Source organism: Rhea pennata, chromosome 2, assembly GCF_028389875.1.
Source record: "Rhea pennata isolate bPtePen1 chromosome 2, bPtePen1.pri, whole genome shotgun sequence".
NCBI classification, from domain to species: Eukaryota; Metazoa; Chordata; class Aves; order Rheiformes; family Rheidae; genus Rhea; species Rhea pennata.
The window spans coordinates 99,538,523-99,557,529 of record NC_084664.1 but is presented as its reverse complement, the minus strand read 5'-3'; the positions used below and the strand labels follow the sequence as shown (position 1 = coordinate 99,557,529).

At 41.0% G+C, this 19,007-nt stretch overlaps 1 protein-coding gene across 5 annotated transcripts in view; it reads right to left on the bottom strand.

Annotated features, from left to right (window-relative positions):
- SLC22A23 (solute carrier family 22 member 23) overlaps positions 1–19,007 on the bottom strand; it is a 117,682-nt gene that overhangs the window by 6,478 nt on the left and 92,197 nt on the right. The window contains exons 6-11 of one of the 5 annotated variants that reach the window (XM_062570022.1): positions 18,557–18,646; positions 12,890–12,992; positions 9,504–9,736; positions 6,420–6,452; positions 4,521–4,644; positions 1,160–1,329 (exon numbers count right to left, since the gene is read on the bottom strand). In XM_062570022.1, the coding sequence (XP_062426006.1) occupies positions 1,272–1,329; positions 4,521–4,644; positions 6,420–6,452; positions 9,504–9,736; positions 12,890–12,992; positions 18,557–18,646 (641 nt within the window). In that variant the 3' untranslated portion in view covers positions 1,160–1,271. Of the gene's footprint in view, positions 1–1,159; positions 1,330–4,516; positions 4,645–6,419; positions 6,453–7,125; positions 7,207–9,503; positions 9,737–12,889; positions 12,993–18,556; positions 18,647–19,007 lie in introns of those variants that run through there. The other 4 variants (XM_062570020.1, XM_062570021.1, XM_062570023.1 and 1 more) reach the window with 4 other exon arrangements.

Below are 19,007 nucleotides of genomic sequence, written 5' to 3'. Positions count from 1 at the left end.
GGCTCATGCTGCAGTACTACAGAGGTCTCTGAGCAGCGCAGTGTCACTCTAAGATAACTCATTTTAGGAAAACTTCCAAGAACAGTAGCTAGTCCTTCGTTTTCCAAAGACTGTCTGAAGAGTCTCCCCATTAGCTGAATCATGGTTACTCTGTGCTCTCCAGCTCATCACTGGGATCTCCCAGGCAGCATGCTTCTTGATCTACTATCTTTTCATAAACTCTTTAGTGATCAGATGGACTCAAGTGCTTGACTTACAGGCCTTAGAATTTCTGGCCCAACAACAGAGAAGTAATTTTTAATGGTAATCAAACTTCATAGAACACAAAATTGCAGAAAGCAAACTCCACAGAAGACAAATGAGCTACTGGAAATGAGCTATTTGAAACAAACAAACAAACAAACAAAAAACCTCCCAAAGCACTATAAACCTCCAACTACTATTTTTTTTTAGCCAACCATCATGTTAAAGCTAATCTTCACTCAGTCCTTTTCAAAATTCACTGTTTACTTCTCGACAGCTAAAGGGCAACAAGTGCAGGTTTGAAAAAATGCTCTCCTTAGGACACTGACTGGATCAAAATTTCATTTATGTAACTTTTAATTCTCTAGACTTGATGAAGCATCTTTCACAGACACAATATTCCTCAAATATTGCAAGAGCCCATATTAAAAACTTATCAGCTTTCCAATGGCAATTTAGAAATCTAGCTGAATGCACTCATTATGCAGTTGGCCTCTCTACAACTTCATTAATATATTCATATGAGTAACCAACAGACCCAGCCTCTTAAATACTTGGCAAATGACTTGCAACAAAAGATCAACTGTCATTTACATCAGTGTTTGCTATGGCTAAATTGTATCTCAAAGATTGAGAAGGATCTCAGGTGGGTTTTAAAAGCAACTGTTGCAGGACTTTTAATAAATTGAAATGAGACAGGAAAAGGAAGAACAAGGACAATTCTGCCACTACAGATCAAGCAGCTTCATATTTGGAGGATAGAAATTTTTCCTCATCATATCAGTAATTGGAACGGGTGATACTTTATCCACTACCATCAAAATCTGGCAGAAAAGTGTTTGAAAGTATATTTTGGCATGTTTCCTTTAAGATTTTTTTTAACTTGAGAATAAAATATTGTGAACATGGAAGTAGTCAGGATTTTTTTGTTGTTGTTCATACATACACCAGGAAAACAGGTACAGGACAAGAGATACTACAGTCAAAATTCACACTTTGCACACGAAATGTGGGACAGCAGGTAGAAATCAGAAATCTTTAGGATGTCCAGTTTCTGGATCCTGTTCTTTCTCACTGCAGGTTCTCCTGTGGCAGGGGGTCAGTATTTACATTTAAAACACAGCCTGACACTCAGAACAGCAGCAGACTATGAGCTGGCAGCTTGAGTGTGCAGTAGATGCAGATCCCAAAGGCAAGGCACAGCTCTTCCCCTAGCTTCTCCATTTGTAAAGCAGTGGCTGCACGGAGCTTTCCCGCGGAGCACACCCTCCAAGGATTCCCTTTCATACATAGTAAGGCCTTTAAATGACAGCAGTTACTTTTTTGACTTCTGCCATCATCTGTGTTACCACTAGAGAGCAGACACAGCTCACATTCGTTTAGCAAACAGGCTAAAAAACAGCGCAGAAGGATCACTTAGGAGGCTGGCTGTGCTTATAACCCTGACATGTGCAAATCCTTCGTCCAAAATTTTGTCCTCAGAAAAGGCTTCCCTATTCATAAAGGGGAATTTCCTCTCATTTACCAGAGATCTGAACAGCGGCAATACTGCAAGTGTTATAAGGCAATAGCAAAATATTCCCTCTGAGATTCTTCACTTGAATCAGGTTAAACCTTGGAAGATCATCTTCCTTTGCTGAGGCAAACAGAGAAATTTTAATTGTAGCTTAGGTTGTACATTTGTCCATCTTGAGCAAATAAGCTGATACAGAACATCATTCAGAGTACAAAAAAGTCAGAGAATCATGCAGGTTGGAAGACACTTTGAGAGAGCATCTAATCTAACCCCCTGCTGTAAGCAGGGTCAGCACTGACTTCAGACCAGGTTGCCTAGGGCATCCAGTCAGGTCAGTCAGTTCTTAAAATCAGTCTTTAAAAGAGAGGAAAAAAAAATAAGAAAAAGACAAAAGAAACCCCCTGAATTGAAGTTAGTCCTTGAAAAGCCTCCATGGTTGTTCCCTGCCTTTCCTGTATGTAAACAACCCTCTTACACACTTGGTTCTGGGCCAGAGTATCAGTTACGCCTCAGGACACCCTTGCCCTCATGGGCATGGCACCACCTCTTAAAAACCTGGCCTGTTTTTTTGAGGCACAAAGCTCGTAGTACAGCCATTGCCATCCATTCTTCATCTCTGTAGCTTACAGGCCAGCTTATGCCATCATGCAACTCTCTCTTTTTCACTTGTTAGTAACTGAGCACTGTCTATTCCTATCTGGTAGCTGTGCAACCCGCAGTGGTCTTCTCATCAAGCTTATCGGAGATGGATTACTGGCCTCCTTGAGGGCTTAAATTCGATGTTTGGAAGGAGCCCTTCACTGAACTCCCTGGCAGAAGGAAACGGCACTCTCTAGTGCAGCCTGCATGCTTAGGACATGTATGAGGACAACCTGTGGTGCAGGGTCAGGGCAGGACAGACCTCTGCGCTCTGTGTGATAGCAAAGGGTCTTTGTGTCTCTGGACCAGACTGCATCTTTTGGTGATGAAGGCGGTCGCCTTCCCTCCTATGCTGTTTTAATCGTTCAACTTAATGACAAAGCAGTAGACAACAAGACAGATGCTACAGGTTAGTTATCATGTCATTGCTACCCTTGCTACAGCGATGCAGTTTCTTTCCCCTCAGACAAGAGGGATTCCAAACAAAGGATTAGACCAGGGAAACCTCAGAGATGTTCCCTGTTCTTTCACTGCCTCTCTTTTCCTTAAGGTTCCTCAAGAATCAAACAAGCATGTATTAAGATGCTGTGAAACATTAAAAGGCATTAGAAGTAGTATTCTGGAAAATAAGTTATAAGGAAGCAGGCAGTCTTCTGAAATGTAAGACACAGCTTAACCACACATCTGCCTGAGACATGTTTATGTATTGCCCTGACGACCACCCTGTAATTACAACACTGAGTGGATCTCATCAATAACTTTGCAGTTCAAAACCCCAAATTACTGAGTGTCATGATTCCTATTTATAAATGGAGACCCTGAGGCATATGCAACTGCTGTCACTTGACATATACCACCCAACACAGTCAGGGAAAACAAAATTCTAGTTTCCAGACTAGTGTTTTGTCCCTTTCCATATAACAACACAAAAGATTTAAGGGAAAAGCTTGCTAAGTTCACACTGCATGGCCAATTCTCTGTAGATTCTCTTCCGGTTGACTTGGCCAATTCCTTATCTATATGTCTTTCAAACAAAGAAATAGAGAAAATTAAAGGGACATAAAGGGACATAAAAAAGACCAAACTGACTGACACACACATAAGTAAATAGTTGTCAGTGTTTCAGGCTATATACAACCTCCCCACCACTACCACTGCCTTTTCCTGAGGAAATAATGTTATCTGTAAAATACATTCACTAAGTCAGATAGCGTGGAAAAAAGGCCATGGGGATCAAGGAGACTCTGGCTACTTAACTTGACAATTTTGCTGTAATATTTTTGCAAAGTTATTAAAAAGGCATGCAATTTGCAAAAAAATAAAACCCACATCTCTTCTTCCCTCCATCCTTTCTCCCTCCTCTCATATGACCTACATTCCTCTGAAATTCAATGGGAGTCAGGGCAGACTCCTGAATTGTTGTGGCATTGTTGAAAGCATAATCCAGAACACGCAAAGCACAGCCTGCGTGCTGTGAAAGATAACACTGAATAAATAAAATAGCACAAAAATCTGACATTACAAAGACATTTTATGGGGAACTCTCCAGAGAAGATCATCTGCTTGATTTCCACTAATGAACAGCATTTAAGAACTCCTGTTTAGAAAAACTGCGAGCCTCTGTTAAGAAAGACCTGGGTGCAAAGAAAAAGATGATGGACTAAGAATTACATCCTCTTTCGTACACTTGTGTGAAACTCTGTTAATATGAAGTGGCAGACTCACATGGCTACTGCTTGTAAAAATCTAATAGAATATGGGAAATAAAAAAAGATGGTTCAGCTACAGGATCTGGTTCAGAAAAGTACCTAAGACCATAACTCACTGCTAACAAACGTAGCTGTTATGATGACTGGCCTGCTGAAAATCGTCATGACGGGATAAAAAGGTGAAGCCATCCAAAACAAAGCCTCTCTGTCTAGAGATAGACATTTACTTAGGCAAACTGACTGCAGCAACATTAAATTATAGAGCTGCCCAGAAATTACTGTGTGGTCTCCAATTGCGGGAGATTCCTCCTCCTGTAAAATGTGTTAAATTAACAGCCAGTAACAGCCAGTTATCAATAAAATAAGGATAATTTGTTCCCTACCCTTTAAAGAGGGGAGCTCCAAGGTCTCACCTTATTACTGTGGGTGTGATTTCAGCACAGAAGAATACGCTGAGACTTCCAACGGCATGTGAAGAAAACATACCCACAATGGAAAATGCAGTAGAGAATTTGTCCTTGACGCTGTCACTCATACCTGTCAAGATGAGTATATGTGTAAAAAGCGAGAATGAGGCCAAATTACTGAGGAAGAAAACAAGAACATAGTTTTATGTTACTCATTCACCCTAAACGAGAATTTGAGTCACTTTTGTAATACTAATTCCCATTCCCACTTATAAAATCCATTCCCCAAGCACCCGAGACAAACACACATGAAAAAAAAATCACGTCAGGCCAAAAATGGCTATGATCTCTGAATTATTTAGGTTCAGCCACTACAAACAGGTAAAACCCAAGAAAACACATATCCTTGTTCAGTCTTATAGGTACCACACATTTCCCTCCCACATGTGACACACAAATGGAGGCAGGCAGCATTCATCAAGTTGCCAAACATCTGGTACACCTCAGTGGCTTAAGCACTGGAGAGGCTCACAGGACAAGAAGGGAAGAAAAAAAAAAAGTATTTCCATCTCCATGCTAATCCCCTGCAAATGATCAGTCTGCAAACAGCGTCCTAAACTCCAGCTTGACAGGCTTCTCCTGACAGCTCCGAGCAAGAATGATGTCTATGGCCATGATGTGCTCCCTTTAAGTCACCTTGTCCAAAAACACAGTTTACTCAATCATTCCACGGTTGAAGGGTAGCAAGGTTTCTGAGGGAGAATGGTGTCCATCAAGCTCTGTGAGAAACCCCAATAAATGTAACTAAAGCTAAAGGAAATTGTCAGCTGGGCATAGCAACAGCATATTTCTTGCTCAACTCTGTTGCTCACCTCTTGTTGCGGACAGGGGCAGAAAACCTGATCCAGGATGTCAAGCTCAGGTAGTACTTTGCAGTCAGCAAGAAGGTCATGCTGTCTATGGGAAATACTACACCGCAGGAGGGGAATGCACTCTACCTTCCATGAGCCCTGAGGAAAGGCATGGAACTTCCCAGCCTGCATCCCCCACTTTCTCCCAGGCAAGTCCCAAGATTTGCCTGGAGAAGGGACTGTTCACTAGAGTGCAGTGCCAGGCAGGTTCATGTTCTGTGTTGGATCCAATTAAAAGTAGTATCTACTTTTATCCTTGCTGAATACATCAACTCTCAAGAGAGCAAAGGGATTTGAAAGTTTAAGTTACAACTTCGAAGTGCATTGAGCAATTTCTACGGCAAAAGGCTGGGCTAAGGCCCTTCCGTGAGGCACCACAGGTCTGCTGATGTGAGCATGGGGTCTCTAGCAGGCCTCCTGCCCTGGGGCAGCTGCGCCTGTTGCCGTGGGGAGTTGTGGGTGCTCAGCAGAACACATCTGGGCAAGGCCAGATCTGTTAAACCAGCACCAGAACAGTAGGTTTTGCTCCCCTGCAGCCTGCCACTGTGTTGCTAGTGCTTCAGGCTGGGATAAGGTGCCTAGGAAAATGTTTTCAAGAGAGCTGGGGTCCTCTTTTCAGAAGGGATTTTGGCACCGCATACCTTTATGGAAAAGGCTAAATCGGACAAGTTTCTTTTGAAACGGAGACTTAGGCATTTCCGAGAAAGCTTTGTCCTGTATCTTAAAATAACCATTGGAGGACCTCTGAACCCTCACCTGACATACTGACACAAGCTAGTCTCATGCTGCATGGGGGGGGACATTACACTGAGATGCTCCATACACATTAATACACCTCTCTCCTAAAAGAAGGTTCCCAAAACACTGCCTAACAGTGGGCTTTCCCCATGCAGTGGCAGCTAGGCTCTGCGTCCTTTGGCCCCTGGCCTTTCAGATCTGACCTTTCCTAGTGGGAGCACATCCAGAGTAATACAGACACATTTACAAACCATACCTGAGTCTGGAAGTTGACTGTATTTTCCAATCACTGATCCAAGATGATAAAAGTTAGAGCAAAATAAAAGTATGGGAGAAAGAGAGAGAGAACAAGAACATACTGTTATTACAGCTGCCATTTATCCACAGCAAAAAAAGGTAAATCATCCAGACTTCCCTCCCAACCCCCCACATATTTCTCCTTTCCAGTGCCACGACCAGAGCATCTTTCTGCACCCACCCACTACCACACGAGGTTTCCTGGCCCCTTCCAGAGGAGGACAGAATTCTAATGAGATGGTGATAATAAACGCAGCCCTTAAGGATTTTTAAGAGACCCAGAATTACCACCGAGATTAACACAAAGGCCTCTTTGTTGTTAATGAAGGGGGAGAAGAGAAACTGCCCTCCTACTGTAACCCGAGGGAACGGCCAACAGAGGCTTCAAAACTCTTTGAATCAGCCTCCGTGCACTGGTAAGAGACCTCTTCCTTGCCAAAACCCAGAGCTGATGCTCAGTGTGTTGAATTAGTCACAAGCTGCTATAAAAGCCTTAACTGCAAAGGAGTGCAAAGCAACACCGCACAGCAAGTACTGAGGTAGCCGCGTGAGCCAGGCACAGCAACGCAGTAGATAATCTCCCTGCAGACCCCTGGGGTGACTCCAGTGACAACCTGAAGCCTGGAGGAAACACTGGACGTGATGAGCCTCAAGGTCTGTTGTGTGCTTGCTGCTGACAGTGAATATTCTTCTCTTCCTCTCCTTCTCCAACCTTGATTTCATTTGTTAATTACTCCCAAATTATGCTAAATTAAAACATGCACGAGACTGTAACAGATTTCACAACCAGCAGGGTCACTGCTTCTCTCCAAACACTGTCTAGCTCTTTTGAGAAGGAAGGGGGTATGGTTTACAGCAGGAGGAAACAAGCTTCTCCAAAACTCAAGGTTGCATATTCTTCCTTTTTTCACAAAGAAAAGTGAGAGGCCAGAGCAGGGAAGGCTGATGGGTCACTTCTGTATGTCTAACTGCCAACATCGCAGAAAGCATCTAGGGCCCTTGACTGTTTTTAGTTTTAGTAACTTTTCTGAGAGGGAACACTATAACCTTTTCCTTAATGGGTTTAGAAGATCCTTATAGGGCGTTTTCTCCCCACAACCAGCCACTTTTTTGCTGTTCTAAAACTGAAATTAGATTTTAGTGGCTCTGGTGCATTTTCCCTCCGCTAGGCAATTGCATATTTATTACCTCAACAAACATTCGAGGTCTTTAGAAAAAGAGGAATTCTGTATAGAGAAACACCAAAGGACAACACCACAAGACCCTGGAGCTTTGGAGAACACATGCACGCAACGAGCATCTGCATGAGGACTGTCACGGGGCTTCAAAGGAGACCCTAAGGCTAGGGATAAGATGGGGACAGAGGTGTTTCTCCCACTCTCCATTGGGACTGTTGGATATGGTAAATGTGTGCTCAAAGAAAATGTACACATCTGTGCCAAACCGGGAGCAAACACAGTTTTTGAGTTTCCTTAACGTCATGAAAGAGATTCCCTGTTCCTCCCACATGCTTACACAAATATGTTCACAAAAGGTTAACTTTGTAAACACTTTCAGGAAATGCGGTCTATAAATATGGACAACTCTTGCCAGTGCAGGGCTGCCCTCAACATGTGGGGATGTAAAATCTTTCCATCTCCAACACAGTATTAAAGCTCTAGAACTGTTTCTAAACTTAGAAATGGAAAATGGCAACAATTGGCATTCTCATGACCATCCTAAATCTAGTTTATCCAAAAGCATGTCTCATTTCCCTTCTCCCTTTCTTGGGGTGAGATTTCACTGGAGGGGTGATCTAAGAGCTGGCAGCTGCAAGAGGGGGCAGGCGCATTCCTCCTTCCCTCTATTTCTCTGATCCCTCAAGCTCAATTTGCAGAATTTCAAGAGAAAATTAACTCATGGAAGTAAAAGAATGAAAGGAAATGGAGTATTTCTGTACAAGTTGAGCTGAACCAGCTCAAAAGGGCCAAACAAATGCCAGATCCCCCAGAGAGTGGGGAGTGAGAAACACTTTCTTTTGGCAGAAATATGCTATCAGACAAGTTGTATCATCTTACAAAGCACACCTATGCCTGCCCATGGACTATGCATACACAGCATGCTAAAAGCAGGTCTCCCAGCTGAATACGTCCACAGTACCTGCATACTACGTGTATGCAGCTAGATGCTCAGAGCAGGCACAGGGCAGACACTTACGGTTTTAACTGGGAACTTCTGCTTATTTTGGAGTCCATCTAAGAAGTGGACTTGAATAGGGAGGTTTTTCCTCTACCCAGCTCTTTTCCATAGGATATTTCATGGAGATTAATTTTTTTTTTTTTTTTTTTTAAGGGGAAAAAAGTGGCAAAACTAGAAACAGAACAAACATTGAACAGCCTCGCTGCGGGAACTCATTTGGAACTGAATGCCAATCTATTAATAAATCTGAGACAACCAGAGTTTGAGAATTCTTCAAATTAGTCCAGCTTCCTAAACTGAACAGGTGTACTGCATATCAACTCTGAGAAAGAAAAAGGAACTATTAATGTCTCCTGGTCCCTTACTTTCAGTTTTCTTCAAGACTTCTTGAGGAGGGGGGAATCAATTGTTCCTGCATACTGTTTCCCTGAATTCTCTGAATATGTTAAAATAGATTCTTTTGTTGCATAAGAAAAAAGGGGGATGGCAGGCAATTTTCAGGCAAGATTTTACTCTCTTTTGGCAGTGGATCATTAACTTTGACAGAGCTTTTCTATGGGGATAAATCCCTGTATTTTTACAGTGCAATGAAAGATTTAAAGGGAGACTTGTATGGGGATCTCATAGTATTGCACCAGATACAGAGGGTGACAAAGTGCACTCTGACTGATGTTCCTGCAGTTACCTTCAACAGGACTGCATGTACACACATCAGTGTTTTTCTCAGACAGCTAATTTACTAATGGGCTGTTCTACCACAGACATTTGTGACCATTTCCCCCCACATATCAAGCAGGACCAGCCAAACTCAAGGCCTCGTGTGGTTCTGAAACCCCCCCCTTTTTTTTTTTCCCCCCCCACTTACAGTTGAGAAGGCCAAGCTGCAGAAGTGAGGCTAGAGCTGTAAGAATCATGAAGAGCAAGAGTCCTCCTCTCCTCCCCAGAAACCCAACCACTGGGCACATAGCCAGGCAGGATGCCAGAGCAATCCCCGCCATGGTATAGTAGTCCGCATAGAAGTTGTGGGTAATCGTCATCTTCGCTTCGTGCCCCATCATACTTTTTGCAAAGCAGTGGTGTATGCCATAACCAGTCAGCCTAGGGGAAACAGAAAAGGGCACCAGGAAATCATTTCTGAAAAGCAGGGCAAGAGAAACATAACAAGGGAAAACATAAGACATTTAATGCAGGAATCACCTCTTCTGCTGTAGAAATACCACACAGTGCAAAAGGACACTCGCCTCAACTTAGATTTCTAGGTACTATTGCAAAAAAAAAAAAAAAAAAGGCAATAACTAAAAGAAACAAAGCAACTCCCCTCACCCTCCCCTCCATTCAGCCAGGGATTTGCAGTCTGCTGGCTTCATTCTTACAGTTGTTCCTCAAGACAAGGGTATCTGCAGCTTTATAATGTGTATGATGCTTTTCCCAACTGATTTTAGAACCTGTCTCTTCTATGTCTAAAAGGAAATTTCTTTATTTCCAATACATTCGCTGATGGCAATAGAACCAGAGTTCCTATTATGAAGCAATCTGTGTGCTTGGACAGCAAAAAACTAGCACAACACAAATACATCTTTCAGGAAGGCCTCCTGCCCAGGTATTCTGTCATACTAAAGATTGCATCTCACTCCTCAAGTTAGCCTGTTACAACTGAAAACCCATTAAAAACAAGCATCTGAAGCAACACTTCACACTGCAATGATTACTACATAATGAAGTAATAAACTCTAATTCAATCTACATATTTGCACCATACTTCATAGCAACATCTTTCCTCTTCTTTTAAAAATTTCCTCACAATTCCAGTGATCCGGTATCTTGTCTTGCCATTGTATTTCATACCTCTTTCTCCTGCCCTTCCTCCCTTCCCCTCCAAAAAAAGGAGAAAAAAAAAGAAAAAAGAAAAGAGAAAAAAGCAAAAAATGGAAGGGAGAGTAGAAGACTGGAGCTGCAGCGTTCAGATGAGAAGCCCCAGGATCATGCTTAGCCTGATGCAGAACTGCACTGCACCTGTAGAACTGATATGTGGATTTAATGTTCCCAACACTGCCCTCAATATGGCACAAGTACTCTTCCCAGGAAGAGCCTCCTATCTGTAGCATTTAAACCAGAAAAACCTGGCACAAGCTAAAGTGACCAAACTAATTGTGCTTCATAGAGCTGCAAGTGCAGATGCAGGTCTCCACAAATAAATGGCAGGTACGTTATACTCATGCACCTCTATCTTCCTGAAGCACCAGAAATTTGAAGCACTGCCAGCATAAACTGGATATTAATATAAGCATGGAAAAAGTTGGGGGAATTCACAGTTGCTGAGTGCATGATAGCCCAGTGCCTGGGGAATTTCACTTGTGATCTTGTGAATCACCGCTATAATTCAAAAATAACTAGCACCCCTCCCTATACCCCTCCACACAGACAAAAAAATAAGCACAATTGCTTGTTCTTTTACAAAACTATCATTTGCTTTGGATACCTAGACAATAACTAACTCCTCCAATAAGTGAGACATTAATTCATAAAATACAATATTTAATAATATAATAACATATCTTATCTCTTTCTCTTCTGTACATGCAAACACACTTGCTGAAATTACTACTTAGGGCCATGTCCTACAAACTGAATTAATGCATCATCTGCACTCTGCTCTTCAGCCTGCTTCCCCAGGAGTTACTCTATTGTCTTAACCTGCTGAACAGCTCAGAACAGCTGCTTTAAAACTAAATACATTTATCTCCTCTAATGCCTCATCATTCCTTATGAAAGGTTGGTCCCTTTTTCTTCCTCACGTTCCTAAAATATAGCACAGTCCGATGTAACAGGAATAATTGAATTACAATAAAATAGGTTTTTCTACCTCCTAAAAGCAGACTTGAAAGCTATTTCTTCAAACACATTTGCTTCACATTCTATTTGGATAGCAAACAGTGTCCATGTACTATTGCCAGAAGTTATTCTTTGGACTGTCGTCTAGTTCTTGCTTAGGGAATTTCCAAAAGCGTTTAATTAGAAAGGGAGAAGAGGAGAATTCCCCAAATAAACATTGTTCATAAATACAGTTAACACTCGCTAGTAAATCTATGAGCTCAACCTAAGAGCAAACAGTGTTTCAGAACATACTAAGTTACCCCGCGACAGATGGAAAGGAGGAACACAAGGTCATAAAAGCAAAGGCTGTTCTGCAACAGATATGCTGAAGACAAATCTGAAGTTAACGTGCCTCTCAGAGAATATCTACCCAGCACAAGAGTAGTCTTCTCTGGATTATGGCTGATCTCTATGCCTATTTCCAGGAATGAAGGCTGTAGACTAGGGCCCTAAATGTGGTGAAGAGAAAGCCACAACAGAACTACACACTTTTTATTAAAGAGTACATAGGATGCATTTCTGTGCTTATATCCAATGTGGAAATTCTCAGTCTTCTCTCCCATTTCCCATTTGAAAAAATCACAAAAGCAATTCACATAGACATTTTACGTGACGAGAAAATCAGAAACGTCACTCTCCTCCTGGAAGCTGAGATCAGTTAGAGACTAAATTTGAAGCTGATCCATTTCTCTTTTACACTGTGCTCAGTTTTGGACAGAAGGTCTCGGAGTCTGGAACCTGTAAAACCCTTAGGCAGATGCCTGATTTTGCATGCGTAAGCATGTCCAAGCTGAAACCTTAGGACACAGGTATCACGTTTCTCTGTGTGAGACAGTACATTCTCTCTGTGTGCCCTGTACATGCTTTGGGAGAGCTGAAGTCCTTCATAACCTATTTTTGAGGACATGTCAAGAATAGCTGTTACACAAGGGAATACGCTTTTATTTACTAGGAGGCAACATTTCCTTCTGCAATGTAGCTGCATCAGAGCTAAATAAGTGGGACTTGTGCTCCTATATCATTAATAGCTTTGAAAATCTCAACCAGGATGCCAGCAGCCGATGTATGTGCGAGTACAGAGCACCACACAGCAATGCGAGAGTTGCTGGGTCACATAGCAAAGCCCGTGCAGCACTATGACACCTGAGCAGACACGCTGCTCCACCCCCTGAAATGGCCAATGATTTCCTTCAGGTTTGTCCAAAAAAAAAAAAAAAAAAAAAAATCTCTGCACAGCTGTTGCTTTTCCAGGATCATTTATCAGAGATGCTAGTTAGAGGATCCACCCTAGGAAACAGAAGAGCTCCCCCATTGTATCCTACCACTGCTTTCAGTTCCAGCCACAAAAATATTCAAACAGAAACATGTCAGACTTACGAGTTCACACACAAGACCACAATGTTTTTCCACAGGTTCCTGGTTCCCACCACTTTAACGATGCAGACCTTCTTTGGTCTCCTGCTGAGCTCCTTCTCCAGCTCTGAAACAAACCAAACCAAAGTTATTCTTCCATGGGGGTGGAAGGGAGACAGAAACTTAGTCTGTGAACTATAAGATATTCTTAGGGATGTTCTAGAGAAAAGGACACAACACACTACACTAGCAGGAGCTAGAAAAATGCTAAACAGCCTGCTTAAAATCCATACTAGGTTTCCCTCTTCTTTCAGGCTTCCCATAGCAATAACTTTCTTGGAGCCAGAGAACTAACCAACAATTCCTTCAGATCCCAAATCTTCTCCCAATTCAAAGGATTTATGTAAAATGAAGGCACTATGGAATTTGGCAAGTATGGCACAAAATATTTTCTGAAAAATATCAGGACTTAGCTGCTAAGTTTTAAACCCTCATAAGCAGTATTGCACATTTGTGGGATCCCTCTCAAACAGGGTCTTTAGGTCTTTACAAGACCTGTAGCATTTCTGCAATACACATCTGAAAAACCATGGAAAGGACTGGCGCTCAAACCTATTTTGTGTGGGAATCTTTCAAGGTTTGCTTCTTTTTTTTTCTTTTTTTTTTTTTTAAGAAAAAAAAAGTTTCAGAAAGAAGTGGTTAGAACATTATGTCAGCTCATCCTCTGCCCTCCCACATTTCAAATGTTAAAAAATCATTTTGATGGATACCCTAACCAGAAGACATTATCTTAAAAAGAAATTACTGGGGGTCATCAGCAGTGATTTCCTTTGAGTATCAGAACTAAAGCCTTACATCCTCAAACTGCTGGGCAGCTAACTTCTTTGCAATATTAAAGCAACAGTATGTAAGAAGTCGTATCTATAACAAAACCACCACAAAAGCAATGCATTCCAAGAGTACCAACTTTTGGGGGGCAAAGCCTTGTACTGCTGCTCTCCAGCCTGACAGCTTTTAAGGCTGTAACACAGCCCTGTTCCGGACCCTGTATCTGTTCTTTCAGGCATATGCAATTAGCCTGGGTGTCCTTAGTTGTCCTGGCCTGCCCTAGCCTCTGCTTTACTCCACTAAATCACTAATCTCTTAAAGAGATGCAAGATGGGAAAAATGAAAGCAAGCCACATGGGAAGAAAAAAAAAAAAAAAAAAAAGTAGTAGTAAATTGACCCTAATTTAGGAGCAAAACAAAAGACAGGTTTGCCTGCTGTTATTTGAAAATCGTATCATAAAAATAATAAAGAAATACTATTTAGATGCAAATAGCTGTGTCGTTCAGTGCTTAGAGGTCACTTTTGGTCTTCTGTCCAGAACAACAGGGAATGTTTTGTTTTAAGAAAAGAAGCAAAGGACAACTTACATTAATAATTCTATTTAAGCAGGATATTGCTACTTTTCTAGTTATCTGCAAACTTCCATTCTCCCAGAATCTAGGCAGCACAAGGCCCTCAAAAGCATAAAAATAGAAATTGAGTAAAGAGGAAATTGGTAAAATTAGTATTTGTACTACAGAAGCAATCAGCAGGCCCAACACTAGCTTAGAGATATATTAAAAAAAGGGGGGGGGGCAGTAAAAAAAGAGCATACCCAATCTCAAAGAGCAAGGTCAGAATGATTTTTGTAGCAAGATTCTGGAAAGGAGTAAATGGGAACAAAATGATTCAGAACAACGGAAGTAGTAAGATAAGACATTGTTGTAAAATCGATAATTGAGCCCTAGTCAAATCTTTTACAGTGGAAAAATTGGGAAAACTCTAAGTAGAAAAAATACAAAATTTTGAAAAAGCTTAACAGAAAATGACAGTTTACTACTTTAGCTTGGGGGAAACAATGAAAATCACCACTCAAACACGACATTTTGTGCAGATTTCACATGAACATAAGGGTTCACTCTCAAACTGTCTAAGAATGTGCAGATCTGGATTCAAAGTAAAAGATCTCTTCTGTCAGCACAAGACTATTCCCGATGCCATATTCTTAGGGTTATCTCAGTTTGGATTTTTTGATTCTCAAAGTCTTTTTTACCTCTTTCTTTGGGGAAAAGAAGTAGATTTTATTGTCATTATGTACTTTATTGAGCCAGATCTTAATAAAATGAAATGAAGAGAAGCAACACTTAACTCAGTTACACTTCTCTTAGGAGTAAACATTATTTCATTCTCCACTCCTGCTTTTTTTTCATATGTAACATATTGGTATAATCTATATGTTCTTTATTTATTGTCACACATCCTTCTCATATGCATTGAGGCCCCCTTCCAATATTTCCTGTAAATCATTCCTTCTAAACTAATTTATGTTACTGTTTTTCACTGAACTGCTGTTCTATTCTCATGTAACAGATAACCTATGTGCTACATGTATTGGCAAATACATCCTCTGATTCAGCAGCAGCATGGATTATACACATGAAGGGAATTTTACTTCTTCTCTACCTCCTCTCCCACAGTCTTCTCCCTGCAATAGATCCTTGCCTCTGCTTTGATTCAGGTTACACTCCATGAATACCCTGTATCATGATAGGAAAATGTCCCAAAATAGATTCTAGATGTAGCTGCATTACAACGATACAAAAAAGATAATGTATTTGAACAAACAGCCTCAAGTTCTAGACCAAAAAAAAAAAAAAAAAAAAAAAGGCAAATAGCACCTGACTCTCTACTTAAAATCTTCTGGCTCTACCAGTTATCTTTTTTTTCCCCTCTTGTATATGTTAAAACACCAAATTTAACACCTAATCTATGCACAAGTCACCTGCTTCACAAGAATGACTCTCCCCAAGTCTCCAACATCATCTTTCTGATGACTTTCCCCAGCCTTCATTTCCATATCTACCAGTCAGATGTTCTCCAAAAAAGAACCATAAAATCAATCATCAGTAATCAAAATATCATGTATATAGCAACAAATAAGCTATATGACTTCCACAAGACAGTATTGTCTCATTCAAGTTGCTGACTGTCTTTGGAGGTAGTCTGCCCTGCATGAAAGGACCCCTGCTTTGACTGATGGGACCTCAGGAGAGAGACGGCCCAGCCCACGGGGCAGGTAGTTCTCAGGCCATCTGAACTTCATAGGTCAATGTTAAGATCTTAAAAGAAAAGTTAAGTCAGTTCCTATTAAAATCACACAGAACCAAACTACTTCTCAGTCACTTATTGGAATAATACCAGGGAAATTCCCCTTTATGCTTACAGCTTATTCTTTGATTCTGCACTGAACTCACCAGTTCTGAAGGAATCTGCATTAAACATTTCAGTTCTGACTGATTTACCAGAATAGTGAGTTCAGAAAATAGGAAATATTTTTATCCATTTACTCAGATGCCCATTATGAGCTTTCCCATACTCCAGGGCCCACACACACTCTAAGCTTCCCATTCAGGGGCTCAGTAGGAAAACTGTCAACAAGCTAACTCTTTATATCTCAGTGGAAATTAAAACTATTCATTGAGAAAGTTTAAAAGTCTCATGGGGAGGGGAACCCTATCAGCTTCCAACTCTCAACGCTGCTGCATTCTTGTGGGCTTCTCTGCATTTCAGGACCATGGCTTTCAAAATCGTAAAATAACTTAAAGCCTTCAAACGATGCCACCCATCTCTGCATTACTTGACAAAGACAAAGTAGACAAAGCTCGAATCAAGCCGCCAAAAAAGGATGTCCAAAATGACAAGTGTCCTGTGGTGTTGGACTTCTGCTGGATTTTTCTGGCTGCTAAATGTTACTGTCAGTGGCTCTTTGAACATGAAAAGAGCTATGGAAACACAGCACAGAGGCTCAATCAATCCTCAGAGCATGACATCTGTGCAGCAGGAGGTAGATAAGACTGAAATGCACAGAGTTGAAACAACCTACTCACAGCAACATTGGTACTGGTACACAGAGTTATTTATACCTTCCAGGATTTTTGTCTCCATGAACTTCCTTTGTGCTCATTTTATTGCAGAGTAGCAGCCTGGTGTATTGTATTTCTGTCTGCCTAATGTTAAAGGAATCCTGAAGGCTATCAAGTCACATACAGAAATCATGAGGTGGGTAAGGAGCTTATTGATGGGTAGACAGCAATAAGAGATAGAAAAATGGAAATTACTAAGGATGGCAGGAGGTTACTGGTGGAGTGACTTGTCTCATTCTCAAAAAAAAAACCCCAAATCACCTTGTTCAATAATTTCTCTAAGGACTTAGGGGCAAAGCTTATGAATGTGCCACTGAAGTCTGCTGATACCAAAATAAGGCATTGCCAGCAAGACAGCAGAGAAAGAGGACATCAGAGAAAAATGACTGAGCTTGAGACTGGGAGTGGCAAAAACTGCTTGCAAATGCAAAATACAGTGTAAGGCATTTGGGGACTAATGACAAATGCTTCTGCTGAAAAGTTTTTAATAAATACTGTGGTGGATCTGGTTGTATACTACTTGATCACATATGACTCTAAGGCACCAGCCTGATAGGTCCGTGACATATTTCCAATTCAGGCAATGAAATATTGGTGCTCTTCTACAATTCCAGTCATCCACATTTGACAAACTAAAGCCTTAGCAAGCCTGCTTACAAAACAAGAGGAGACAGAAGAATTCCAGTACAACAAGATTGCTCTCTACTAATATAGCAAGAGAAAAGAGAAAACGATATTTAAAATAAGGATACTCATGGAATAGGAGCAAATAGAAAAAATAACCTGGACAGTTACAAGAAACTTGAGCTGAACGTTAACATGTACTCTACTAAAAGAACAATTTGGATTCTGAAATGTCTTTCCAACAAAAACAAGGAACGAAAATGCTGACAGTGTTTAAGATGAAGTTCAGTTCATGAAAGCAACTATATAACTTGGTGACCGTAATAGCAGAGGACTGACTGCAATAATTTGTTTCAATCCTTATTTCTAATTACACTCCAAGAATATAGGAAATGTCAGACATAAGGTTGCCATTGCAATATTCAGTTGCACATATGCATTATGATACAGCATTTAAGTAGACGATTACACATTAGTCTTTCCCCACAGAATACTCACTACAGTTAGCAAATGGGCAGCTATGAATGATGTCTCTTTACTTTCTCCATTTAGCACGTGGCCTTATTATCCAAACATCATAGTCAATACAAAATCACAGGTTTCCTCACAGACATTCCTACAGTGCTGTCAGAATATTCACGTATTTCATAAATATCAATGAAAGTATCTCCACCACTTTCTTGTAAGAGCAAGGGAAAAGATCATTCTTATTTTGTATACTGGGAGACAAAATATAGAGGAATTGTGTCCAGAATAAGAAAATCATCCAGTGATTTAGGGAGTATAGCTTGAGGAATGCAGGCCATGAGTCGCCCAAAATCTCTGGCACATAACATCTGCAGAAATTACTATTTACATCTGTGGCAGGTGTCAATATAAATACTCAACTGATCTGCAAATCAAGCCCCAGAATTATATGCTTGAGAAAGACACGGAAGAAATTGTGATTAGCAACTACATTCAAAGACTCTGGTTTCAGAGAATTTTCCATCATCACACAAGAATGCCCCTGGCAGACACAGGAAAAGAGACACAGGAAGAGAGGAGGTATTTAGCTTCATTTCCCCAAGACTGTCCTCTTTCTTTCTGCAACCCTGTGCCTCATTTACTACACACCTTCCAAATTCTGCAACAAATGAGGAACAGACAACAGCTTCATTCCCACAGCATCGTCCATCCTACGCACTGATTCGTCCATCCTACGCCCTGCAGAAAAAATAGGTCGTAATCATGTTATTAAAGGCTGTATCATCATGCCTTCATGCCAGGAGGCCAAGTAAGGATTGCCCAAGCAACCTGACTTCTTGTATTTCCAAATGCTTGACTTGTTAATATTTATGTTCCTCTAATGTTATCAACATTCAAACAAAGAATGCATCTAATGGCCTTTTGCGGAACCATATCAGAGTTTTCAGATACCTACAGGTACATTGCCACTGACTACTACTGGAGCTACAAAAGGAAACCACAACAGATACAGCAAGTGAATTAGGCAGTACAAGGAGATGTGGCGCATATCTTCTGAGATGATTTCACAGTAGAAGAATGCAAAGTCTGAATTCTTGGG